This window comes from Lycorma delicatula, chromosome 7 (assembly GCF_047948215.1).
Source record: "Lycorma delicatula isolate Av1 chromosome 7, ASM4794821v1, whole genome shotgun sequence".
Classification (NCBI taxonomy): Eukaryota; Metazoa; Arthropoda; class Insecta; order Hemiptera; family Fulgoridae; genus Lycorma; species Lycorma delicatula.
This window is the reverse complement of record NC_134461.1, coordinates 3,567,287-3,589,302: the sequence shown is the minus strand read 5'-3', so window position 1 is coordinate 3,589,302 and position 22,016 is coordinate 3,567,287. Positions and strand designations below refer to the sequence as shown.

Here is a 22,016-nt window from a genome sequence, read left to right as displayed (position 1 = left end):
GCCTGTTGTTTGTATCATGTCCAACTAGCTTCATCAATGTCAGTTGTTTGGCTCCAGTTGCTCACTTTCATTTATCATTACCAACATCAAAGCCCCTATTTAATGAAAAATTAGTAATGGCTGTTCAATTTTTTTTTGTCGTAGTAAGTACAACTTGCCGATCTAAAATTTGTTTAAAACATTTTCAAGTGAAAAACCACTCCCAAAATGTTTTAAAACTTTAACAGCGAGTGATTTATAAGAACCTTGTTTACTCATTTTTAAAATGTCAAATTAAAAGCATACAGTCAAAACTAACGCAGTACAGTATACTGTAGCCTACTGCTTGAACACTATAACATATGTTGGCACAATCAAAACTGAAACTCGTGCGTTTGCTGCACTTACAGCATTTGTAGTCTATTGGAAGGAGTAAAAGAATGATTAGATGAATTAGTTTCAAAGCGTATATAAACTTCTACTTCAATACATACAGTGGTTAATCGGCAACTCATATCTGTTATTATGTAAAACTGCAAGACATATAATAATACAGTGATTTTATATAAATAAAGATACTGTACGCATAAAAAAACCTTCTCAGGAAATAATCACATTTTATACAAACATTGGATACAGTTCAGATTTACGTTACAAATTTTTGCTTACTTAAAGTGAATCCAAACTTATTTAGAAGACCAGAAACACAGCAGTTTTTTTTTTCAAGAATAATAATTCTTTTGCATTATGAACTATAGAAGTTTTTGTGTATTTGAAATTTCAAAACGGTGACCGGATGAAAATAATGATTCCAGTAACTAAAGTTCATTAAAAAGAATTCAACAGAAATAAAAACTTCATTAATTCTACTTGAAAAAAGTGTAAACCTAGTATATAATATTACAACTACATCAATGAAATAATGTCTACAGCAGTGAAAATTTATTTTACACCTTTTAAACAAAGAAAATATTTAAATAGTAATAAAATTACATTGCAAGATAAATTTAACAATAGTGGTGTTTATAGAATTAAATCTAATAATTATAAACAAATATATAAAGCTGATTAACTCAAAATGGCCACTATTGATCTCAGAAACAATAAGTTTTACGTGAAACTGATAATTTTTAGCACTAAACTTTATTTACTGTTTTTCGAAGTTTACAACTGTCGCTTGCAGCCCTGTGATGGCTGGGTTTAGAGAAAAATACCAAAGAATAAAAATGTCACCGCCATATTTGATTTTACAGTTATCAGCTTGTAGTCACATAATAGCTGTTTAGAATAAAATACCCAAAGAATAAGAATATCTTAAAATAATATTTTCTATGCAAAAACGCAATAAAAAGACAAGGTTTACATTTGAAATAATGAAGTTGGCCACCATTTGGCAAAAGGAGTAAGTTTTCAAAAATGGTAATACCGTATGTTTAATGTTCTCCATCTAGTTTCTCATAAAACTTACAGTTTCTGAGACCACAATGGTGGCCATCTTGAGTTGATTCTTAAGACATTTAAGTGCATATAAAAATAAAAGAAAAAGATTTTTCAAATGCTACTACACATAGACAGACGTGCAATAAAAAATATAAAAAAATCTAGATATATAAAAAATTTATGAAACACTTTATCTATGAACAGGTAAATTTTAAACATGATAAATCAATTATTAAAACTGGCATACTTCTTTTAATATTTAATTTGCCCTGTAATGATAACAATCAGATTTTACAGTGATTACAATACAGTACCCGATATAGTGATTTATTACAATGAATCCAATGGATTTGAAAACTAATTTAATAAATCAATTGGCTTGTTACTTTGGTGAGTTGATATGTGGCTTTTATTTATTTTATATTTGTTGCTCACTTATTTCTGTTAACTTTAACTATTTCAGAAGAAAGAGATATATATTAAAAATATATTTGAAAGTGATTTCAAGGTAAGACTTATTTTTAATATTAGACAATTTGTTTAAATTTTATAATAGCAGTAAATGCCACATCCCTTACCTGATGTTAAACGGTATTAATGTTCAGGCAGTCCAGAGATATTAATATAGGGCAACATACATACATACATCCTTCTGAAATTTAATGACATGTTGAGATATGCACCTGTACTGAATTTTGACTGTAAATTTTAGTATTTTATTGAAACTTAAACATTTATACTGCACAGATATAAAGTGATTAACCTGAAAATTTCATTGAAAAGAAAATGGCAAGTTACAGAAACTTCAAATCGGTGAGAATGTAATTAATAGCTTTTAATCGTGCCAATTAGTAACTTACTTATTACTTCTAACACTATTTTTAAATAGTGTTAGAAGTTTAAGTAGTGTTAGAAGTTAAATAGTGTTAATCTAAATTAAATTCCTTTTTTATAACATATTTTTAAAAAAATGATAAGCGTTTGATATAGCACCGATGTCAACTAGCCAATTATAAATGGGTCTCTTCATCTAGAGCACTATTTCTCAACCTGTGTATCACAACCCCCACGGGGGGTTGCGATGTTATGAAAGGGGGTCACAAAATTAATCTATAACTTTACATGTAAACAATAATGGAATCATTTTATGAGAAAAAAAATCATTATTATAAACATTTTATTTACATTTAGAAGTGCACGTGTAAAGAAAATAGATTAATGAGATGTTGCATTTGTTTTTCATTTAAAAGTTTCCCCACATGCAGATTTATGTTAGAAAAACATGAAAGCAAATAGTTTTCAAGTGATAAAAGACGATTCCTATATTTGGTTTTTAGCATAACCGTAATGAATAACCCGTCTCACAGAGGTAAGACTTATTTAGGGATAAGACGTTTTTTTAGGGATTAATATTTTCAATGCTTCTGTGACTAAATTTGTATATTTACTTCGAAAAACAAGCCAAAATGTATATAAATCTTCAGATGTGAATTGTAGTTCTAAGATTTTATCAGCAGACTTTTCGATGAGCCGGTCATAAATCTTAATCAGTAACGTAGCAGCTAAAACAACGTTTTCACTAAACAGATTCAGTACCCATCTCTTCGAGAAATAATTTTTATCTTCCAGAAAATATCTAACAACGGAATTTTTAGCTCATGCTATCCAAACTGTGGTCTTCTTCATCCAAGTTTTCTCAATATAATCAAAAGTTAGTGGTAACATATCAAAATTTTTGCAAAAGACAAATAATCCAGATATCAAACGCTTCTTAATGAAAGCATGAACTTTCTGTTATTAACAGAATGTTTTTATCATGTACTTGCACATTCACATTTAAATCGTTTAAATGCGAAAATAAATAGTCTAAGTAAGCCGACAACAACATAACTCATTATTCTGTAAAAACATTGTGAATTGTGTTTGTTTATCTTGGAAAAATATTATTTATTAATTCATCTCGTAATTCCTATAACCGGGTTAACACTTTTCCCCACAATAACAATCTGATTTCTGTATGGAAAAGATTTTTTTTCTTTTTGCCCATTTCAGCAAATAGCCTATTTTGTAGTGCCTAACTTTTAATAAAATTAACCATTTTTACAGTTTACAAAGAATTTGTTTCAGATTTTTCGACATATTTATTGTGGCAAGAGAATATCTGTGAAGGAAGCAAGGCATCCATTCTGTCCTTGGTATAAAACCATCTTTTAATTTTTTTCAGAAATCCAGCCTTTCTTTCCTGTTATCACCTTTGCACTATCACTACATACTGTAATACATTTTAGTCCAACCATGTTATAGTCTTTAGTAGCTTCATAAAAAGCATCAAAAAGACACTGTCCTGTTGCATGATCAGGTAATTTGCAAAACATTTTCTTTGGTTGATCTGTCCCTATCGCACTCATATCTCACAAAAAACAACTGAGAAATGTTTGCTGCATCTGTTGATTCATCAAATTGACTACAAAAAAATTCACATGAGCTCTGTTGCTAAATTATCTGATTGCAAACATCAGCAGCCATGTTATCGATTCACCTTGACACTATGCTGTTAGAAAGCAGAATTTTTTTTAACTTGTTTGCTTCTTCCATGCCTGTTGAAACACTGACCGTATCAATTACAGTAAGCAATATGAGGTTTTCTGCGACTGTATGGGGTTTGGATATCTTAGCTACTCTTCATGCTATGAGAAAAGATACTTTAAGTGTATTTTTATCAGTACAGTTTGATTTACAAACAGAAGTTATTGATTTCACAAAGTATATAATTTTCTTTCTAAAAATTTCAAGAGTTTTTTTTTTACAATCCAAATGTTTACTTTCCAAGTGTTGAATTAATTTTGATGCTTCACATTTTCATCAGAGGATTTGAAAGCAAACAATGCATTGCAGTTTTCCATCCAGTGAGGTAAAACCATAATTTAAATAACTGTCATTGTATAATATTGTCTTTTTACCGATAGATTCAGTGGATATATCTACATCCACTGAAAAAAAAACAAAAGTTACACCAGAAAACACAACCTCAATTATCATTATTTTCAGTAAAACTACGCTTTTAAAAACCTAAACAAGGCACCAGATGCATACTTCGCATTTGAAACTAAACTGATGTTCTGCTATCCCTTACGCCTCTTTCATAATGCTGGGAAACGTTCATGACATGTTCAAACATATCATATTCATGTTTGAATGTAATGCTCTCACAGTGAATATTATGCATATAGACCAAATTACAAGGTGCACATTCATACCAAGTTGGAACCTGTAAATTGCTCCTGTTTGTACACCTCATACATGCATGTTCATACCGATCACTATCAACGCAGCGAAATAGTTTTAACTAGGTTTCATTGGGTTAGGACTGGAGGATTGCGTGGCTAAAAATGTTGAGAATCGCTGATCTAAACGGATACATAGTCGCACAAAAATATTTATTTTTATGTGTTCTTCAACAAGTACAAGTGCTACTAATGAATGGGTTAAGAGCCTGAAAATGAAGGGCCTTCTTACAAAGGACATTGATGACATCGAGGTATTCAAAAATATGGTATGGTTAGTAAATATGAAGATTATATAAATCATTTTATATTATATTTTCTTACATAATTATATTTGTTACACACAACATATTTAATTAATTGTAAAATTACTAAGCACAAGTAAAAAAAGAAACTGTTACACTAATTTCTTAGATAAAATATTTAAAACCGGTCACATGGAACCTTTAATTTTTGCTTTTATAAAATTGTAATGGCATTTTAAAGTGTGATGAAAAGAATGAAACAACTGGGGAATATATATATATGAACCTTAAGATAAACTGAATTTGAAGCTAGTATTTTAATTTCTACACCCACCAGAATAAGTACAGCAGCAAATTTAAGTAAAATTATGGTTTTACTTAGATAAGGCTGATTTTGCTATCAGGTAAAATTTTAGATTATCAGCTTTACAAATTCTCAGCTGCAAACATTTAATTCATGGTTAATGAATTAAATGGAAAGCATTAAATATTTATTTATTATTTTTACTTGAATTCAAATATATATTAATGTAATCTAACTCATTTCAATAAATGATTTTATTGTATTAATTTGTCTTATCTGTTAATAAGTTAACGGATTGATATTTTATTCTAGTAATAATCTGTGTAGAAAATTCTGTTTTTTTCTTAACTGTAAGTAGTGGAATGAAAGAGTGAAATTTGTAATATGATAACATGAGAACTCATCCCTCAACATGACAGAATTCAGATGGATGTAAGATGCATTGAAAATAAGGACTAGAAACTAATTTTACGATAAAAAAGATTGCACAAAATCCATCACTAGTATCATCCAGCCTGCAGTTATTAGCAAAAACTGCAGTTAAATAATTGGATTCTGGATAAGTTATCAAGGCGATTGTGGCTCCCAAACCCCATTGTAAGTTCCTTACTTCCTTTTACCTTTCAAGAAAGAAGAAGAAGGAATGAGCCAAGCAGCCACCATCCGTAGACCGAAGAAAGAAAAAACCTGCACCCTGCTTCGCTCTTCCGGGCCATTGGACTTCCTAAGGTTAGTGACGTGCAATTCAATTACTGCCAACTCAGGGAAAGTGCAGGCCAAAGAAAAAAGAAGACCCACAATGTGACTCACCACCACAGACTAGAGTCCGGTAAAAGAGCCCAGCAGAGAAACAGTACAAAGGGCAGCCACAAAAGAAGATGAAGAAGATGATCTATCTACAGTCCTCTTACCCATCATCCTCAAAAGTCAGTACATGCGACTCCCTCTGGAGAAGGGTATTGCTCCCCCCAAACAACTAGGGCCCCAGTAGGTGTATTCCTGCTAGCCCGTAAGGTGCTAGTCCTGAAAGAACTTCAGTGGACAGACTAAAGGAGAATTACAACGGGAGTACGAGGCTCAAAAGCTTAGTCTCCCACGGTCAGACCCAGTAAATAGATTTCACGTTGGTCCATACGGGTAGGAACGCAAATTACCAAATTCGTCCATAAATAAAGCTTAAAATTTATAACCACCGCTAAATAAATAACCTATGAAACCCGCCCGATAATAAAAAGATATAGCAGCAACGGACATGATCGCAAAGACTCTGCGATCTCCAGGGAGAAATATTGAAACTGCCGCCTTTCTTGAGTTCCATTTGTTATAAGTAGATCCCTCTTACGAAAAGTTCTTAACTGGATTCGGCATGTTCAGGATTCATTTGACATCTACATTTTTTTTTAAGACAGAGTTTTTTTCAGACTATGAAAGAAAATAATGTACTGTATCTGGGAGTAGTCCTCCCTCTCCTATGCACAGGCTATGAATTGGTCAACTGAATTTTGCATCTTGTAAAGTACAGAGTATTAGGCTAAAGAATCACAAAGGATTGCAAAAGAGTATTTTTGGTTGAAGCACATACAACTTGACCCGCTATTTGAGCGATGTAAAATCTAAATCTTATGTGATAATTGTAGTTCCAATAAACTCTACAAACATTAAAAAAAAATTTATTGTTAATAAAAATGATTCTGTTCATATTATTCACTTAATTACATGCAAAATTTAAAACTTACTAAATATTTATATTCAAAATCTTTCTGAAAAAGAAAAATTTATTTCACCGGTATGAAAACCATTTCTGCATGACCCTGTAATAATAATTATATGAAAAATGTAATATTTACTAAACTGTCAAAAAAATGTTATGAAATTTAAATATGTCTCAAGAAGAATTTTTCTTATATCTTTAAAGTTATGATTTTTAGTTTAAAAATTAGGCTACTTTTTTCTTTTCCTAAATTTTAGATTTTAATAAAATTATATTTGAAAGTGAGTGCTGACATTTTTTTTAACTAAAATTAAAAATTGGAGTTTAAATGTTTGTTTTCTACATTACTTTAAAATCAAGTCAACAATTCTGGAAGAAACAGTAGAACTTAATGTGATTTGTATTCAGTTTTCAGCTAAGACTGCACCTTTACATTAAATTTAACTTCCAGCTTTTTGATGAAAACTTAAGGTGTATAGTTAAATTTTATTGTATAAATAATAATTTGAAGTAGTATTTACAGTTTTATATAGTTCTTTTAAATTTTACAGATTTTAATGAAAATAACCTTCTTAATTACTCCAAGAAAATAACTACTATATAATGAAGCAAACTTACAGAAAACTAAGAAGAATTCTAAAAACTGTATTTAGGAAAACAAAAAACACAGTAAAAGGATAATTGCTTAAAATAATTGGTATCAACAATGATATAATGAGGCAACACTTCGAAGGGGAACAGTGGCACAAGCAGCCTGCAGCATTGTGCTATTCCTGTATCTGATAAGGATTAGCTAATTTTTGGAAAATAATACCTAGATATGGATTTGGCTTGCTAAAAGATACAAAAGATGTTACATATTTGCATGGAGTGAATAAAAATCCTGGTTACCAATAACCAAGGAGATGATTGGTTTTTAGTTTTTAAAGAAAGGCACACACGATTATAAAAAAGGCCAGTCTTGAAATTATAGGGACAAGCCGCAATCCTTTTATTATTTACAAAAAAGGTCTACATTAAATAGATGCAAACTGGCAGATCTTGTAAACTACATCTATAACTTATGAGAGTGTTGTTTTTATTGTATCCTTTATATTAAAAGGTAATCTTTTTTGGCAAAAAAGGTACCTTTTTAGGTAACAGATATTTCTAAAATCTGCCACACAATAAAAATAAAAGAGTAAGTAAACTGAATGATGAGAAAGAAACCTGCCATGAAGGCCAAGAAAAAAAAATTATAAAACAGATAAAAAACAGAACACTCATCATCTGAAAATGATATTCATGAAGATGTGTCAAGACGCATCAGAAGATGATTTGAAGAAAGATCTCTTGAATTCCAAGTACAAAGTAACGTAGGTCAAATCAAAGTTCATTAACATGTTAAACAAAACATAAACTAATGCAAGAGTACGCTACTTATTTTTAGTCATCATTTCATCTGTGACAAGTCCATTTTTAAAAACTGAAGTGGAGGCATTGGAGATCAGGGTACAAAAATAAATTCAAATGGTAAATGAAAGACAAATAGAACCTGTTAAGTCAATGTTTATTTTTCATACATACCTTGTCTTTTATTCTATGATCTGCTGATGAAGTGCATAGAAGAAAATTTAGGAATTATATTTTCGCTGAACCAATAGATTAAAAGTGTAAAAGCATTAAGCTTCAAAGACTCATCCGTGCCAAACTTAGCTTAATTATATACATTTTTCAATTGTAGATTTTAACATTAAATAAAACTTTTCTGGAATTTCATTCCATAGTTATGAAATGTCCATAATTTTGGGTCTCCAATAAAGAAACAAAGAGGGCTGTAACTACTAATCAGAGGCATACTAGATAATTTAAAAAAAAACCCAACTGCTGTATTTTCATTAACAATTTGGGGATATAAAATTATTTTTTTTCACTAGTTCATATTTGCTGTATTATACACGGTACAAAAATAATAACTTTGTACAAATGGAATTTACAATATGTATGCGTTATACTAGACAACTAACTGCAGCATTTTGCTGATGTGTAATATTGTATGGAAAAACTAATGCATAGATAAGAGTAAAGTATAACTAACAAAAACAATTTTATTATTAAGAATATTTGAACAGCTGAAATTTTTTTTTAAATTTCACCTTCTGCTTTTCCAATTAATTAAAATTTAAAACTTTTTGGTAATAGATACCAAAAATCTCAAAATAGTACAGAAGCAATTTAGTAAAGAAAGAAGTACAAAAAATATGTTAGTTAAAAAAAACAAAAAAACATTCTACTTGCTGCAGGATGTTGATGCAATACTAAATTTTGTTGAAAGAAGCTATAAAAACACAAAATTAATAATAATACACTATTCAGAATTAAGAAGATTATGAGGCAAATTCTTAAAGTGTTCAAGTAATTAGGATAAGAAAAAGCATTTTAGTTTTTAGCTACATGATGTATATTTTGTAAAAAGAAAATGCGACAAGCTTGAAATTGATATATATATTAATCATTTGGAATGGATGATGTGGAACCTTAAATTTAGTTAAACAAACACACCCCTATGGCAGCTTCGCCCACACTATAGGATCATTTGCATTTCCTGTCGTGTTAGGCAAAAATTCACTTCTGCATGTCAGTTGACCAGTCAACTGGCAGAATGTTTCAATTATTTGAGGTACTAAATCACAAAAGTACCTCAAATATTGCGAATGTTACACGATCGGTATAGGACTATTCAATCTCACCGAGGGTGGGCAAAAACTTTCACGCTTTGTTTTAGGTAAAACTGAGGGAGCAAAAGAACACGATTAACAAATGAAAACATTATAATTTTTCTGGAATATAAATTTTACAAGAATCTTCTAAAAAATAAAAAAAAGTTAACAGATAGTGCAAGCAGCAATCACAGATTAGTAAATACTGCACAGGAAATATATAACAGAGCACCACATAAAGGTATAATTATTTATTTTAATTTTATAATATGAACCATAGGCCACAATCAGCAAGAAGTTGATTTCCCACAGCTGGTTTAATAATAAAAAATAAAGTATGTAGAAATTAATCAGTATTATTGATATATAAAATTTTTAAATATAATACAAAAAACAAGATTCATTATAAAATTTGTGGCACAATCGGTAAAATAAGAAATGTAATTAATAATATTATTATTTTAAATGAATTATCGCAGTGGTTAATAATATTAAATAAAATAATTAATTTTCTATCTACAAAGACTAGATTACAATTATCTACACAAAATATCAATAGCAGATACAGGTAAGACCACTACATTGTAAATCCTTCATGCAACTCTGATGAGCTGGTTACATTTCTTAAAAAGTAAAGTAAAATCATATTTATAGAGAACATTCACTACAGAAAGAAAATTATTTATAATAATTTTAATGTATTATTATTTTTTATGAATTTTCCAAAGTCTCCAAATATCCCACGCAGCTTTCTAGATTTGGGACCCATAAGCAGCTGTGTCTCTCATTCGTTAAGTGTGGGTCAGGTGTTTTTTCTTGTACAAACTCAGGCTTACCATTCCTGAGATTTATGGTTAATTAAAAACCCAACTACCAAAGAACACCGGTATTCACAATCTAGTATTCAAATTTTACTGTATTAAAAATACGATACAAATTTACTATCGCTTACTTATTCAAAGTCATACAATATATATAAACCAATTTTTTAATAAGTTCTTAAACATTTTTAATCAATCATCTTTAGCACATAACTCAAAACACCAGCTTTTTTTTTTAAAAAAGAATAATAAAAAAGATATTCCATAGCAAATGAAATTTAAATATTAGTTAAATTAAATCATGTTTAGTATTAAAATCTTCTAAAAAAAATCCTTCAATAGCAGGGCTTTATTAACTATAAAAAAGATGGAGTAAAAAAATGGGTTACTCCAAATACCTAATGAATTAACAAAAAAATATTGAAAATGGAAATCTACAGAGATAACCTCTTAAATGAGTTGCTTCAGCAAGTGAAACAATGAGTTTCATCATTAACATCATTAAAACTAAAATAATAATCTTTACTTGCTAGTCGCTTTAAAGTACCAAAAGAACGATTATTACTGAAAACTTAAATCAGACAAAAAGATATAAAATCCAAAATAGAGGTAGCTAACTCTTTTTAAAACTGTGTCAATAGCTGTAAAATCATTATTCATGATCAGCGCTTGATTTTTCATTTTAATGAAACAGCACTTTCAACGTTGATTACATTTGGAATAATTTATGCTATTCAGAATACATATGAGAAGTTACAAATTTTTTACAAAGGAAAAGAGATAAATGATAATGATTTTACAATATAAAAAAGACGGTAATGAATTGCATTACTTTCCCAGCTCTGACCCATTTGTATTTTTATAATAAAATAATTCCTTTTTACTGCAGCATTGTATAAGTACATATTATGATGGTGAAATATTTCATTATCATAATGTACATGACAGTTTGATTCAAAATATAAAACTATATAAATCTTTATCTCCCTAAGTGGAGATAATAAATTTCAAAAAGAAGTTTTTAGAATTATTTAAAAAATGCTAAGATACAACAACAATTCTAAATAAACGAAGTTTTAATTTTCTAGAAAATCTTTGGTTAATTTTTTTTCAAGAAATACTGAAAAGTAAGGACTGTACAAAAAGAAATCAAGATTTTTACAATTTTAAATGCAATGAGTAGTATAAAAATAGAAATTTTTTTTTAATTATAAAAATTTTCCTTACCACAGACCACGAATGGGATAGGTGAAAGGTTTTTGTAGTAGTTCAAAGATCTACTGATAAAGAAAACATAAATACAAAATAACTCCCATAAACTGCTTTTCTGAGCTAGATATATCTAAAAGGACAAAAATATATAACATTTTTTGGGGAGAGCGCAAATATTAAAAAGTTTTGGTGATATGTGATCTTGATAAAAAAATTTCACCTTATAAGAAAAACGTTTTGTTAAAGTGCCCCAGTAAAGACCTGTAATTTTATTTTGGCCAAAACAATCCCCACTTTTAAAATTTTGGCAAAATTTAATATATTCCTTCTCCCTTTCTACAAGTTTGAAGAAAATTGGTCAATGGGGAGCACAGTTAAAGGAATAAATACAGGCCAATACACATATGCTCACACAGACACAAATGTCTGTCTGACAAAAATCATTTTTTGACTTGGGTGGATTGGAATAAAGCATTTTTTCACAGATCATTTACAATTCATTTAAATGTATTTTTGGTTAATTTTGTTTTAACGTCTCCTTAAGGCACAAAAAAACAATTTTTTTTAGGTTTTGTTTTACCAATCTATATATACTTTCCTGTTAGTTACAACTGCTATAGCAACATATATCACTACAGCCAGTAAAATAAAAGTCGTAACAATATAAATTGCAATAGAGAAAAATCTATTTTTTATTACATTTTCACTTCATCAAAGGTTCGGTTTGTTATTTCTGTACTTAAATAAGCTAAAGATAAATTCTTTAAGAAAAAATGAAGCGATTACATTTGCCAATATAATATAGTTTCTTTTATGGAACTTCCATAAAAGTAAAATTTTAAGGGAACTTTTACATTTAAAGTTCTTCATTTAATTTTTAAAAATAGTTTTCACAACGGATCTGTAATCTGAAATGCGATCAATTAGAATTATTTATTCATAATTTTCTTATAACAAATAATATTAAACTGAAGTTCATAAATAAGAATACTTCATTAATTTGAACATTTCATTTTTTTATAAACAAATACTTTCTCTTATGCTATTTATTACACTAATTATGAAAAATGTATAGATAGCATTTTGTGCAATGTTAGTATGCACATAATTTCTTGCTAATTCACGTTATTTGTATCATAATCTATTTGAATTTCATCATTTGACGAGCGTTTGTATTGTTTCTGTAAATTTTCAAAAAGGAACAATAAAATCTAAAATTTGATTTTTTAACTTAACAAATATGTGAACTCAACATATAATAAAAAATCAACTGCATAAATTCACAGAGCAGTGTTGGTGATACACACTCGATTACACTTACTCATAACAAATTTTTGCACGTTTCTCTTATGATAATCTGACTGTGAGATAATTTAACTTTGGTTTTCTACACCCATGTCAGAAAGCAAACTTCAATCGATAGAATAGTGCAACCCTTGTTCACTGTCCAACAAGTTTAGATGCCTTAAATTTCAAATTACCCTGACTCTAAAAGCCATGGTGACAGTCTTTTCAGAATGAAAAGGTCCATTCCTCATTAGTTGATGAACAAAATGAGTGGTAATGTTTACTGTGAAACACTGAAACAATTGTGATAGGTGGTTCAGAATCCTAGGAGTTGCCTTTTGTCCAAACACGACTCCTTGAACATTTTAAATCAGAATTTATCATCCACCCAACAGCCTGGACACTTGGCCATAATAATTTTCATATCTCTTATACAACTGAATAAGTTTTTAGATGTTCATCTTTAAAGCAATGAAGAGAACAAAATCATTATGATTTTGAATGGACCGCCGGCAAATAAGCACAAAGTGAGTATATGAAACTTGTTACATATTATTAAGTGTACATCACTTTATGTAGACAAAATAAGTTTGTTAAAAAATTTTTATTCTAAAATTTATTTATGTCTAAAAAGTACATACTTTCTGTACCCTTGAAATTAATTTGAAAAATTCTTAATTTTGCATTTCCATTTTAATTAAAATACAAATCTAGAAGAATTTGCTTTGTTGGTTTAGTGCAGTTAATGTCGCAGGGGAAGTAGAGTTTTTAAACTAGGTACAATTTGGAGAAAATAGACATAGAAAATGCGTAAGAAACTAGTAATACAGTGACTTAAGATGCCCAGCAGAAATATTAAAAATAATAAATGGGTGACAAGTAAATTTTAAATCCCAAGTCCCATTGAAGTTTAAAAAAGCATGTGATCATCACGTAAAACACAAAAACATTAAACTTAAGTAGCAAAATGTGTTTTAAACGTAATTCAAATTTGGACATTTCCTTGGGCTTGCACTAATTTGTTCATCAAAATTTTTTTCATGACCACGTGATAAATATACGCAATTATTTGATATAATGATAGGATTTGATATTCACTAAACTAAGTATCAACCGTAAATCACAGATCGGAATATATAATACAGCTTTAACACCACTGAGACTTAACAGAATTATATTGGCTCTTTGCATAATAAAAAGCTTGTTAAACTGTGTATAATTTTAACCACAGTAAATGTAAGCAAAAAGGTAAACAAATATTACTTACCAAAATATTATTAAATAAAAAAATTCCTTTATTTAAGATAATAAAGTTTATCTCTTAAATTAGTTATCTGGGTTAAAATTACCTTTCCAAAAATCAGTTGATATTTATTAATACAAGTATAATGAGTCAATATACTGCAGCATTTTCTACATTTTGTAGACCCTATAATTCAAAAATTGAAATGTTGAATAATTAAGTAAAATTAAACAGATCTTGTGTATCCATACTGAAAATGCATGGTACAAACTACACAATCATCATCATTATTGACCTAATTCTAGTACAATGTTGACAAAAACTACACTTTATAACTTCTTTCTTTATGGACAAAGAATGAGACATGTTAAAACAATCACCTGAGAATCAAAATGGCCATAAGTTTTAAATAATTATTGAAATTTTTTATGACTTTGGCGTAATAACTTTCTGTTAAAAAACAGAAAGCATCTATTTTGTCAAAAAAAAAACTTAGAAATAAATGATTTTTGGTGACAATTTATGGATGTATGTAAAATATTCTTAGTAAATATGAAAAATAATTTTTTTTGAAAATACCTTTATATACTTTTAACAAGCTTTATAGAAAAAGGTTTTAAATATAAGAAAAAACAGAAGTCACATTGGTCTCTTAAGTACAGAATTTTTTTTTTGGAAAGATGCTCCCAGTTTAAAACTTTTTTATTCCAATAGATGATGAGAAGATTGATATTCAATTTTTCAACTCGGCATATAAATTGCATCCTTTTAACATCAATTATTCTGATGTTCATAATAAATATTTTGAATACAACCACTTCATTAAGGCAACTGAAATCCACAGTTTCCTATTATCAATGCAAAAAGAAAAAAATTAACAAAATGATGTGCAGATTTACTTTTTATTTTGAATTATGACCCTTATTCACATTAAATATATATGACTGTATTACAATTATAGGAATCGAACCCAAGATTTAAACACCTAAAAGGGTGATTATAATTGATAAAAGGACCTTCAATTTGTTTCTGATAAGCTGGAGTATATTTCAAAGAACCATTACATAATTTTGATTCTTACAAATACAAAATTCTACCTCTATCAACAATTAATTGTTCATCTTCTGTTAACTTGTAAATAGCTTTTTGCAAACATCTTTAACCCAGCGACAGGTGCACATATCATTCCTGCCCACACCAAAGAACATGGCGGGACTGTCCTCCCCCTAACCTTCTAATGTTTGCCTCAGAAGACGCCAGTAACATTCCTGCCTTCGGTGAGTGCTGTGTTTTCAAAGTAGAGGCTTGTCTGTAAAACTGATACTTGTGCCTGATGGTGTAATATTTCATAACTTCAAGAATCTATCACTTTTTTTCTCTCCAACTCTTTACTATTTTACTGGTAAGCATAATTGTCAAGTTTCCTTTTTGTATTTGTTTCTAAAACAGGCAGTATCAAATTGATACTTGCGCCCTTTCGTGTTACTAAAGGTATTCTAATTTTTTCCAGTTCTCAATGACTAGTAAGAAAAAAGCATTGGATTTGAGGAATCCTGATGATGTGCAATTCCTGCATGCTCTTCTTTTTCGCCAACGATACTGAAAACAATGCCATAGGTCCTTCATCTGATAGGAACAGTGATACAGGAAGGAGATTCTCAAATGGAGTTGACTGAAGATTCCTGTGAGGAAGAAGATGTTAGCAATGAAAATTTTTGCTTATGAGAAGAAAAAAGGCAAGGTGATAAAGAAATGGAAATGGAATAAAAACCAATAAACACTAGATAACAACATGGAAAACACAAAATTTGAATGCATCTCCTGGGTGCCATCGGCCCAGCAAAAAATGTCTCAGGGATCTTAAATTTGTGGAGCTGTCTCACTGACATGAGATCATCATTACAATTGTGGTTTATACTAATAAATACATATCTTCAATACAGGCAAAGTTTTCTAGACCAAGAGATTCTAAGTTTGAAATAATAAATTTTGACAGATTTTATCAAAAAGCCTTTATTGGAGTTCTCTATCCGAGCAGTCTTCAAAGCAAACCACATGTACAAAAAAATGTAACTTTCTAGTTGTATCATCTTGATACATGCGTCCTGATGTGAGACTTTCAAGACATGCTTGTCACTGGGTTAAAAGATGGGGAAATAATCATGTCTATAATGCTATACAATTTAACCAAATTCCAAAACAAAATCTAATTAGTCTCCTAAATAAATAATATTTTGAATGCACTGAAAGTCTGCATAATACGAAAAAAAAATCCTGAATAGTTTTACACCTCACAAAAGCTAATTTTTGATAATACATTGAAATTTTAATATTTTTATTTTCCCGGTTTACATTTTAATTTTTTTTTATAAGTTCACATTTTTTAATTTTTATTAGACCTGCAACAAAGATAATTTTTACTGTTATATACAAACTCTTTTATTTGTTTGCAAAATTAATATATCAGTTATTATAAATGTACCATATAAAAATAAAAAAAATTAATTTATATAAAACTAAACTAAATTAAAATTCAAACTAATATATAAACAGACAGTGCCCTTCTAAATGAAAAGCCTGCATCTGCCATTGGTATGTGTATTTACAAATATATAAATATGTACAAACAAGCTAAATTATGTAACAAAACATTTACTGATAGAAAAGCACATTAAATAATAATAATAATATACATTTAAAAATGTAACACTTTCATTCTTAACAGAGTAAAAACCAATAAATTTTTACTGAAAATTCATTAAAAAAATAAATAAAGCATATAAATAAAAAGATATATTTTTTAAAATTTAACTAATAGTATTTTTCATGTGCTAATTACAGGAGTAGCGTAAACTAATTAAAATAAACAAACAGTGCACCCGTACTTCTGAACATATTTTGTGAGTATACTGTTTACATTAAATATATTAAAATATTGGTAACATAAAAAGATAACATTTTAAAATCAATACTGCAACACCAAGTTACAATCCATAAGTTCAACAAGTCTGTCAGCGAATCGATTTCTTCTTCACATTTCTGTACAATTCCTTCAATTCACCTGCCACTAAAACATTAAAATTCAATGTTACTTCAAAATATTATCTTTAATATTAAATATAGTCTATAATAGATGTAATAAATGGAGAAAAAACAATTGACTGCATTAAAAAATTTGATATTAAATATTATTAAATCTATTGAATTCACTATTCTATGTAAATCGATTCTCACAAAGACACTCAACGTCTTATAGAAAGTCACTCAACATCTTACAGAAAGTGTTAGCACTTATTTTACCTGTCGAATATTTAAAACAGCATCATCATTCTTATAAATACAAAAAAAACCTATTTCACTATTTCGTAAAACTGTATTCAATCAGAGCTAAATACAAATGAATGAGTTTTAAATTATCTATTGTGTCCCTATATAAAAGACAGTGATGTCGCTCAACATCTTATACAAAGTGTTAACACTTATTTCACCTGTCAAATATTTAAAACAGAATCATCATTCTTATAAATACAAAAAAAACCTATTTCACCAGTTCCTAAAACTGTGTTCAATCAGAGCTAAATACAAATGAATGAGTTTTAAATTATCTATTGTGTCCCTATATAATTACTTATCCTTTCCGGCCGGTCTCTAGCAGTACAGGTCCTTATCTTTTAAACTTTATTTACCGGTTTATTAATTTATTTTAATTTTAAATAAAATTCTTTCAAAAAATCTCCCTTTTTGTAACTGTATTATAAGACTAGCTTTTATGTTTAATACTTAAGATTGTATTTTAAACTTTATCAGTTTAAAGGTCTTACTGCTCATAGGGCCTTAATTTATGTTTATGATGATTCTTTTGCAGTTATACAGGACATATGTTCAAAGAAACACTGTTAAACATCTTTGATGGAGATAAGAAAAAACATGATTTGCATTAATCTGAATCAGTAACATTTTTATATATATGCAAAGCTGATGTTCTTTCTATTCTGTGACTTATGATTAATTTATTATTATATTTCAGCAACATTTGGGTAGTATCTCACTCAAATATAATATATATATTATTATTTATAATAATAATTATTCAATATTATATATTATAAATATTTTTTTAATTTTATTCTTTATCTGAGAATCTTATCAATAATGTTTTTAATAAAATAAGATTCTAGATTTCTACAATTTATTAATGAGCAAATGGAAAGCTCTTCTCTTTTCTTTATATGCCTGGAATAAATTCGTTAAATTTAGGTCTCCTATTTATAAAATAATAAAAAGATACAATTTATTGAAATATTTATTAAAAATGTGAATTAATAAACCACCAAAATGTACTAGAAGACAACCTATGTATGGTAACTTCAAAATGGAGAAGAGTGAAATAATAAATACAAATAATTAGGTAAATCACATCATTTCACATTAATTGCACATTTAGCAACAGATTAATAATTTCTAAAAGTTGACAAAATTTTTGATTTTTTATTTTTTAACATTATACTTTAAAACTTTTAATGATATACTATTAAAATTCAAATATACCTACATGAGGTGAGCGTCAAGAGAAAATAAATAGTTTATATAAAAATGTATTAAATAAACTGAAAATATAGAGGGTCATTCAAATGTAAACCATCACTTTAAAAAAAAAAAATTACAAATAAATTATGTTATTTTTCTACACAGTTTCCTTTAACAGAGATACATTTTCTCCACTGGATAGATAGTTTCCTGATCCCCTAATAAAAATTAAAAAAACAAGGTGGTTCCCTCAACAACCAACTGTGCACATAATGCTCAACTGCAGCATCATCACTGAACTTTTCCCCTCCTAAAGCCTCTTTCAGTAAATCAAACATGTAGAAATCACACGGTGACAAGTCTGGACTGTACAGTGGGCGATCAAGGTGTGTCCAAACAATTTTAGAGTTTATTGTGAATCTGAGCTGCTGTATGCAACTGTGCGTAGTCATGGAGAAGGAGGATGATGGAAATCAGTCGGCGGCATGGTTTGTTGCGATATACAGCCCAACAATTGTTGATTCGTCCAACAATTGGCAATAGTATGCCGCATTTACCATCATTTGTTCGTGCAGGAAATCAGTCAGCAGCACACTTTTGAGTGCCAAACTGCAGTTGCCAGAATATTTCCAGCAGATAAAGCATTTCTTGGCCTTGATTGGTGTCCCTCCCTCTTTTTAACCACGCCATTATTGTTCTCTTGGTTTCCAGGGTGAAGTAGGGTGGACCTATGTTTCATTGCAAGCCACATTACAGTCCAAAAAGATCAGATCTTTCCAGGAAATTTTTCTGTGCCACAGTGAGATTAAGTGGAACCCACCTCACTGACACTGTGCTGTGTCCAAGAGTATCTGACAACAATGTATACATACCCCCGACTATTATGCCCACCTCTGATGCAATTTCAGCGACATTTATGTGGCGGTCACTCTCCACAAGGTCACAAATGGCCTGAATGTTGTCATCATTGATGCTGGTTCACGGTGAATGGTGATTTTCATTCTCCACTGCATCACGGCCACTTCAAAATCTTTTAGCCCGATCAAACTCTTGAGTTTTTGACAGGATAGCATCTCTGAACTACGCCTCAAAATATACTGTGAAATCAAAATAACAGAGGATTTGACACCTGCACTGGTGGGAAATTAGATTATAATTCATTGTGCAAGAATGATATCTCCTGCTCAGACATTCTGCTACTGACTTGAATGTAATCTACAGGTGTGGCTGGCCAGTTGCTCCCCTGCACACATATCCAACTATCTACCTGCAGCACCCCACCACATTCTCTGCTTTTCCTCAGTTCGCATGACAAAATTCCAATCTATATTTGAATGACCCTTGTAGTTTCACATCTTGTTTAATCTACCGCAGTTCGGATGCAGTTTGTATAGGAGGAGGTAGAATACTTGTTTATAGTGTCCATCTCAAAGCGATTGGGAAACATTTTTAACACATTGGCTGCGATATAGATATGTTATGTCTTGTACAAACATTCACGGTGTGGCATTCTACTTAACACTATTCCTTCCTAGTTGCAGTTATATTTTTTATCTTTTCTTCTCGTTTATTTTTTTCTCATACCAAGTAATTCTAATAATTCTAAAGATTAAATTCATACCAGACCTGGGTGACTGGTACAGAACCATTAGAATAAAAAATTCACAAAATGTTCTATGAATGACTAATAGATAGCGTTAGAAGAGGCAAAAGGTTGCAAAATACAGGTGTCCTTAACACAAACACAGACAATGGGGGTCTTTTAACACATGAAAATGCACGCATTAAAAAAAAATACTGCAGCCAATGTGTCAATAAGTAAAAGAGTAATAAATACATAAAAGGATTGGTAAGCATTTCAGAATCCCGTTCTAAAAGATATTCATTAAAATTTTTAATTTGTTTGTAAACTATTATTGTGATTTACTGTTCTTACGACTACAACAATTATGACTAAATCTCTGTTCTTATGACTATAATAATTTTGGAAAAAGTAAAAATTTTTTAGAAAAATGGATAAAAACAAGAGGTCACATCACCATTTAAGGTGCCCTGGCCATTGACTACAACTTTAACATGCATTCATACAAGTTTAACATTTTACGGCAGACTAATATTAATTTTATTAACCTGATTTAAATATGATAAGTTAGCATTACAGAGAAAAACTAATTTAGTTTTCTGTACTAACAAAATACAGATTCAGCATCTACTAAATTTTTGATAAAACTTCAGAACCAACTTCTGAAGTAAAGACTTCCAGTCTTTACTTTTTTTATTCTAAATGACAGTTTAACATTAACAACAGTAATTCATTAATTTTTTTTATACCAAGTAGACCGATGATAATATGATAAACAAGTTTATTTCGTTAAACTAAAGTTACATTCATCCAAATTTAACATAAGCAAGCAGGCCTAAAGTAATCTGTTAACACAGTTTATTTCTTTAAATTCAGATTATAATTATCAGACTTCTATATATTTTGATTCAATATATGAAAAAGGAACAGATTATCCACCAATATTAAACCAGACATACAACAGTTTTTGTGTAACTTAACACAATACTTCAGCTTACAAGAAAGGGCCTTATTATGGTTCCATTGTAATTTCACAAGCCTGAAAAATTTGGGTTGTGGAATGTTTTTTTAATTTTTTATAATTAATTCCTATATATCGTTTATCTGAATTTGAAAATAACCTCCATTTTTTCCATCATGTTAGGATTTTTCACAAATCACCAATTTCAAAATTTGTAAAAAGTTGAAAAATTAAGAAAATGTGATATTATAAAATATAAAATAGACAAAACATTTTTTTTTTATAATGAATATATTTACATTTTTGGCTTACTATATGTATTCTTATAGCTAAACAGTTGAGTGGTCTGAAGAGGATGATGAGTTGTCTCATCACCTTCTCTGGGTTGAAGATGATGAGACAGCTTGGCTGACAGGTTGTGACAAGACTTCACAAGATGTAACATGTTTATCGAGTGATCAATGCCACTCATGCGTCCGTGCAACTACTATCAGTGCTGTTTCAACAATCAGTGTGCATAAATAGAGATTTTTCCATCCTCCATGATCAAAATGCATTTTTGTCGGTGGAAAATATATTTTCAGGCCATAAAACAAACTTTCCGTTTTCAAAATGGCTTCAAGCGATTACAAAAATTCTGCAGATTCTTTTTGTTACATTTGTGGTCGGTTAATGGCGAAAAGGCAAAAACATAATGTAACAAGTTTTACTCGTCAAGTGT

General features: G+C 29.4%; 1 protein-coding gene across 1 annotated transcript in view; it reads right to left on the bottom strand.

Annotated features, from left to right (window-relative positions):
- Nucleotides 1-9,755: 9,755 nt before the first annotated feature.
- The window catches only part of Svip (small VCP interacting protein), a 33,222-nt gene continuing 20,961 nt past the window's right edge, over nt 9,756-22,016 (bottom strand). Inside the window, exon 3 of the mRNA XM_075371479.1 lies at nt 9,756-17,292. Coding sequence (XP_075227594.1) covers nt 17,278-17,292 — 15 coding nt within the window. The 3' untranslated portion in view covers nt 9,756-17,277. The remainder of the gene's footprint in view (nt 17,293-22,016) is intronic.